General features: G+C 37.9%; 1 protein-coding gene across 1 annotated transcript; it reads right to left on the minus strand.

Annotated features, from left to right (window-relative positions):
- Positions 1 to 374: 374 nt before the first annotated feature.
- Positions 375 to 3,567, minus strand: LOC125899737 (motor neuron and pancreas homeobox protein 1-like). The gene is made up of 3 exons (XM_049594242.1): positions 2,956 to 3,567; positions 1,822 to 1,982; positions 375 to 1,607 (listed from the first exon to the last, which is right to left on the minus strand). Exons 1-3 carry the CDS (start codon positions 3,416 to 3,418, stop codon positions 1,287 to 1,289), a joined length of 945 nt encoding a protein of 314 aa, XP_049450199.1. The 5' UTR covers positions 3,419 to 3,567; the 3' UTR covers positions 375 to 1,286.
- Between the last annotated feature and the right edge of the window lie 3,689 nt (positions 3,568 to 7,256).

Here is a 7,256-nt window from a genome sequence, read left to right on the forward strand (position 1 = left end):
AGCAAGTGTTTGTGTCACTATAGTAATTACGGCAGCCGAGGAGAGACCTTTGCAATTCGCGAAGTGGTAGTATTTATTAAACTGGAGAGTGTTTTATTCATGACAAATGGAGAGTGTTTTATTCATGACAAATGGAGAGTGTTTTATTCATGACAAACGATATTGTGACTCAGAGTTATTAAGAAGTGCCATATTTAATACAAATGTGACTATGAATTGATGACACGAGCAGAAAGTGACTCATGCCACCTCATGTTACAAAATAGCTGAACTATCCCTTTAAATGCAAATCGCATTCACTGTCATTCACTGTCAGTCTGAATTTATTGGACTCAACACACATGAATTCAGTTTTATTTTTCAAACTAATCCTCTCCAAAAACAACAACACTGCTTTAAAAGTAAAATATATTAAATTCTATGATATTAAATTATGCTGACAACATAACATGCTTATTATCAGAGCAGTTTACAAAATACAGGGAAAAATGCCATATTAACAGTACATTCAAATTACCTTACAGTGCATGCAGACACCTCTTTGCGCGTGTGGCTTTAATTAAATATAACATGCAGTTTCAAGAAGATAATACAAAACAAATAGCTGAATATTGTACAACAAAAATTCATAACCATATAGTCAAATAAGTATATTAATCATAATAGCATTTTCCTTGCCACACCTAATGCCCTTAAACCTCAGCCTGGTGACTATGAATCCATTTCAAATATTGGTGGAATATTTGTCAAGCATTTGTAACAGACTGTGATGCACTGATGACAATGTAACATTGATATTCTTGACAACATGACTCTCAGAGTTAATTATTCTGTCTCTTTGTCCTTCCCATGAAAGTGCTATAACTCCCCTTTCAGTTTATGTACATTCATAGATACACAGGTTCATTGCAGATAACATAGGCTCTCAGTGTGTTTGTACGGTTTAAATCACAAGTAAATCATGCACAAAAATGCCCATAATAAGTCAAAATTAATTGTTGATTCTGAAGTCATACTCAGATGGATTAATGACCATTAAACCATCAAATGTCCTGGTACATAAAGATGGCATTATTCTGGTGTGATGTGATTTCATATGCAGCCCAACATGCAGATGTCGACATACCCTTTTGTTAATTTACGAGCTCAAGGCACAGGTTGGGCTGTGAAAATGAATGATCCTCTTCATGCCACCGTGTTAGTGCACCTTATTGCACTGTGTAATGTCTTCTCAAGGGTAATAAACATAAAAAAGACGTACAATAAAAGCATGCTGAACTTTTTAACTATGGGAAAACCGCACTTCTTGTTCTCGGACCCCCCTCCTCCTCTGAGTAAGAGCTGTAGTTCCCTGTTCCTCCTCCAGCATGCCTCACGAAGCCTATAGAACCTACCCTCAGCATCTCTAGCTCCTCTTTATCGTCCTCATCATCCCCCTCTATCTCTTCTTCTTCATCCTCCAGGCTCGAGCTGTGTGAATCACTCTGAGGCTTGACACCGTTAATATCCATTCCTGCTCTTTCTGTGTTAGTCAGTGGTGTTGCTTGCTCCTTGGCTTTACGACTTCTCTTCCACTTCATACGTCTGTTCTGGAACCAGATTTTAACCTGGTGAAAAACAACAGTAATCAGTTTTCCTACTCTTAAGTGATTTGTAGCTGGGGGAAGCAATATTTAAAAAGCAGGGCAGCATTACCATGTCATAAATAAGGATGGTGGCAAGCTTGATAGCTTGAAAGAGAATGGGAAGGATGGGGATCATACACTGAAACACTATTCAATAATTCAGTCCAATACATTCTACAGGCTCTGATTCTCTCACCTGAGTCTCAGTCAGCATGAGTGAAGTGGCCACCTCAAAGCGTTTAGGCCTGGACAGGTACTTGTTGAGTTTGAACTGGTTTTCTAATTCCAGCAGCTGCTGGCTGGTGAAAGCTGTCCTGGGCCTCCGACACTTCCCCAACAAACTTGCTTGGGCCGGGACTGAGAGGGGAAAAGACAGAGAGGCAGCGAAACAATAGCAGAGAGGGGGGTTATTCTGTGTATTATTAACACTTTATCAATTTCATCTTTTCCTATAAGAGCTCACTTATTACAAACAGTGGGCCTATGATCAAAGGAGGCCTATAGACGCATTTAAGTGAAAGAAAAACAAAGAAAGAATCATTTGGTATACAGTATCTTCAAACAAATCTGCACAACACCTTTCAATTTTGTTTCCCTTACACTGTTTAGATCATAGGCCTACCTGCCTGTCTGTTTTATATCTTTTCTCTGTCCATTAACATTTATTGCCATGATGATGTGAGGTCGTGGTGAGAGGATATTGCTTTGGAGGGGTAATAAACCATCACAGGAGACCATTACCTTAATGAATACATCGTAAATGTTATCAATTGATTAAGTAGGCCTATTTCAGGTGTTACCTTTACCATAAATGGAGCACATGTTTTTATGAGATACATTGTTTTTAAGAGATAGCATCTCAGTGTCACAGTCCTTTCAAAACCAACACACAGGTGTAAAGAGGCTCTAAAAACATTAATAAATTGGCTGTTGACCTCCCCATTACAAAAACACACAACACTAGTGTATGTTTAATAATATTTAATTTTCAATGGGAGGCATATGAATGATCGATTTGAATTTAATTTTGTATAAGCTGGAGTATAGTTCCTATATCCTGCATTAAAAATTGTAAGTAAATTAGCCTATAAATATACTTTTTATACATTAGATGAAATAATGAATTATGATAACATGAAATATGCCATATAAAAGATGTTATTTACACTTAAATAGGGATAGTAATCTTTTATATATTATTACATGAGGTAATTCATTTACATGTGAAGTATAATAATGCTATTTTAAATTGTTTTGGTTCTCTCACCATCTAAAGTTATAGGAATGATGATAAAGTTTATAACTATAGGAGACAGGTACATCCGCTTACCTCCATATTCTCCTAATCTGGGTGTCATCATCCCGGCTCTGATCCAAGGCTCCAGCGGGAGCGTCGCGGCCCCCTTCAGCTGCTCCAGGTACGGATGGACCAGCTGCGTGAAACCGGGGTATATGAAGGCGGGATGCTGGCCTCCGAGGCCCGCCAGAGGGTACATGCAGCCCGGGTGCATTCCGAGGAGACCCCCTTGGTGGAGAGCAGTAAATCCTGACTGGGACAAGCTGAAGAGCTGGGATTTGGAGGCTAGGACTCTCGGCTGGGCTGGAGAGGAGTTTGTTGTGTTTGGATGAGGGGAATGCGTCTCTGATCCGCGGTTTGACACCGGACTGCCGCCGGGGCTTCTACTGTAATATAACCCCGGGGACGCACCGTCGCTGTCCGCTCTCTGCTCCGCGTCGAGCGCCAGTAGCGCATCAATACGAAAGTTTTTAGATTTCTCCAAAGTGGTGGTCATTCTGTCCAATGATGAACTTTGAAATGAAGTGTCTCTAAGTTCTGAGCACACTATGTGAAAGTTATCAGAAACTGCTATAGCCTAATCACTCCTCTTACCCGAAGAAATGTCCTCGTTCTGACCCACTCCACTTCAGCCCCGTGCGTAAAAGCCACTCCACTCACTCCAACAGTGAGCTGAAAAATTACTCGCACCAAATAGAGCTATAAAGTCTGCTCCATTGTGATTGGCCAGAGCCCTGCAGCTGCTGGTGGAAGGAAAACTCATTAGGAAAAGTAACAATACCACACTGTAGAAATAATCCGTTACAACTAAGACATGCATTAAAATTTTACTCATGTAAAATTACAAAAGCATCTAAATATACTTATGGTAATAAATAAATAAATAAATAAATAAATAAATAAATAAATAAATAAAAGTACTTTTTTTCAGAATGGCCCTATTCAGAATGATAAAGGCTGGTTATTGCATTATATTTTTTGAAACATGAATGTGTTCTTCACTTCATGTTGTGGCTGGTTAATGTAGGGTTTATTTTTATTATGTTAACTGCTGGGAAGCAGTCAAGTCTTATCTTTATCTATTGCAAAGTAAAAAATCATAATATATTTTTGTTAAATTTTGTATTATTAATCTGAATCTACAATGTAACTCGTGATTAAAGGTGTCACATAAGTAAAAAGTACAATATTTGCCTCTGAAATGTAGTGGAGTAAAGGTATAAAGTGGCAGACAATGGAAATACTCAAGTAAAGTACAAGGACCTCAAATCTGTACTTAAGTACTGTACCTGAGTAAATGTACTTAGTTGCTTTCCACCACTCACAGCAGCACAGGGGCTGGGTTAATCATATTGGTGCACTCCTGTACCAACTGCTTATGTTGGATTTTATATGTCCTTTCATGTCATTAGTCCTTAAGCATTCACAATGACATAAGAGTAACATGCAAGTGACTTATTTTCAGTTTGTCTGTTATCTGTCTGGCAGTTTGACCTCCAGTTCCATGGAGGTCAAACGGTCTGTCTCAGGTGTGACTGGGGTGTAACTTTCTCACACGCTGTCTTGCACACAGGCATTGTGTTGCACACGCACAAGCATATGAGACACACACACATACACAAGCAAACTTGAAAACTATATTGCGTTAATCGCTGTAATCTCACTTTAGAGAGATGACGAAATTCATTATTTTACAACTAAGTCTTCATTAGGTTTTATTGGCTGTTAAGGTTGACAGAAACCCAACAGCTGTTATCAGTGGTTGCTGCCATCATTATCGGTCATCACCACACCATGGAGTAGATAAAGGGGCAGTAAACTGACAGAGAGCAAACTCATTTTCTCCAGAGCCACACACAAAGTATGGACAGGTGACACAAAATCCTGTGGCAGTTGTCTGGCATTTATACAGTCACCTACACAGTATAATAAGCATAACAAAGGGGTGCATATAGTAGTCCACTTGATGAAACATTTCCTCATTTTGATTGCAACAGTACATTGCAGTTGATTCCTACATAACCTGGAAAGATAACTCAGTGTTAGGCTTCCGGTGGACCTGTTCAGTTTCACTTACAGTGTCCAAACTGCTTCTACCTGACACAGTTTAACCAGTGGTAATTTCCTGCTGGTTTACACAGAACTGATAAGAGGCCTGGGAAAACAAACTGCTCCTACTTCAAAGACAAACACATCAACACCTGCTGAGCTACCCATCATAATAAACTTCACAGCCAACGGATGCATGTGTGTATGTGCAGGCATGTGTGTATGTGCTTGTAACCATCAAAGTATCTGAGTATTATTATATGACAGACATCAAAATTCTTCAGAATTCAAAGCTCTCCAAATACAGTATAGATCGTTTTTCAGTTAGTTTATTACCATGAACAGCAGCAGACAATACTGGTGAGTCTCTTTGCTCATTTGACTCATACAGACAAGCTTACGCACAAAGAGGCTTTGATGTTCCATATCTGAAGTCATCTCAAATGAGACATAGGTTAATAATTTACAAGTTGTGTCATCACTCATTTCTAAGAATCACAAAGGCATATTCACACAGACCACAGGTGGACCACAGTAAGGTCAAATGCAAAGCTATGTAAAAGAGGTGGCTGTGGAAAGGGGTCAGACTGGACACTTTCAAATTAATAAAGTATATGGAATCAAGGCATTGCATCCAAAAGAAATACCAGCATGAAAATATGCTTTGTTCTCTCATTATGTGGTGAAAGTCATGTTTGAAAGCAACTTATACCCACATGAAGCATTACATTTAAATAAAAAACTATTTGCTTTTTGTTTTTTAGCAAGAGGAATTAATTACATGCAAATTAAGGGTTATTAAATTCTACAAGGCATTATTTATGAGAAAATAAATGCTCTATTTGTAAGCAATTAGCTCTCCTTTTTCCACTGCCCTTGATAGGCACAGGTCACAGTAATGTGTGAAGTACCAGGATAAGACTGCGGTTGTAAAAGTCAACTGTAAAACAATTAATACTCTGTGATCTGCTCTACTTTCGATAAGGGAGGATACATCTCAGCCTTTAATAAAGTCTATACAACACATCTTGATATCCTAGCACAGATATCACATCACCCCAGATAAGGTTCTGTAGATAAAAAAGACGCAACATTTGAAATTTCACACCACTGAGGGATATTATGTTTGGTAATATATTGGAAATGTGATTTATGGTCATTAGATTGCCGTGTTAATAACCTCTAACAAAAGAGCTGTTGTATTTGACCCATGCACGTAGCTTTTATCTCCAACAAATAGATAGCAGTCATAACTTGATACTTTGTACAGTAATATACTCCCGTCTGAGGATGGAAGGATCAGGTGAATGAGGTCAAACTATCTTTGTCTTGTCTAATAAAAATGGAAACACTGTTCATCAATAGCATTCCTTCATCTACAGCTACACATTTTAAACCAGAGCAGGCTAAATCAATTTTAAATTTTATTGTGGTTATGTGCAGTCCAAATGCTTGTAGGTGTCTGTCTGTCTATACTATTCATGTTCATATTGACATCAATATAATACATTGATTCAGTTTATCAAATTGATTAACAATTTAATAGATTTAAATATGTGATTCAAAGAGGAACTCCACCTGAATGGATGATGTTATTTCCATGGTCCAGGAAGGTTCAATTTATATTTGTGAACATGAGCTACTCTCGTTAAGCCAGAAGTAAGCCTCAGATGTGTGATGTCATAGGGTATAAAGTCAGGAGCTGCTCCATAGACAATGAATGGGAGCCTGATTTTGTGGACTATCAGAATGTTTGTTTTCTTTTTTATACCCAAATGAATTTTATTTCACTGTAGTGTTCTCAGGTCTGAAACGGCAAATGTAGTACATTCCTCTGGGTGCTGTCAGTGTCATTCATAACACCTTTCCCAATTCACTGTCTATGAAGCCGCTCCAGACAATATACTCTATGACCAGTGGTGGATCAAGTACCTGAAAGCCACACTTGAGTAAAAGTACAGATATCTTACCAGAGAATGACTTTAGTAGATGTTAAAGTCACCTAAATATTACTTGAGTAAAGGTCTTTAACTATCTGATATTTATTTAACTTAAGTATTAAAAGAAATATGATATTAATTGTACTTGAGTATTGGAAGTAAAAGTACAAGTAAATGCTGGTAATAAAAAAAACAAGCAGTCAGAATTTTGAGAATTATAAAGTTTATTGCTTCATAACATGAACACCACCTTAAAAATGGAGCCAACATGACACTTGAAGAAAAACAAGGTCTTTTTCACAATTTAAATGATTTTAAAGAACAATATCCAGTTTTTCCTTCCCT

Source organism: Epinephelus fuscoguttatus, linkage group LG13, assembly GCF_011397635.1.
Source record: "Epinephelus fuscoguttatus linkage group LG13, E.fuscoguttatus.final_Chr_v1".
NCBI lineage: Eukaryota > Metazoa > Chordata > Actinopteri > Perciformes > Serranidae > Epinephelus > Epinephelus fuscoguttatus.

Bases quoted from the DNA above. Each gene is read 5' to 3' on its own strand.
- LOC125899737 (XM_049594242.1), bottom strand. From the start codon at position 3,418: ATGACCACCACTTTGGAGAAATCTAAAAACTTTCGTATTGATGCGCTA. The intron at 1,983-2,955 runs GTAAGCGGATGT...TTCCCCTCTCAG, and splicing joins CAGATTAGGAGAATATGGAG to TCCCGGCCCAAGCAAGTTTG. The intron at 1,608-1,821 runs GTGAGAGAATCA...GTTTTTCACCAG, and splicing joins TCATGCTGACTGAGACTCAG to GTTAAAATCTGGTTCCAGAA.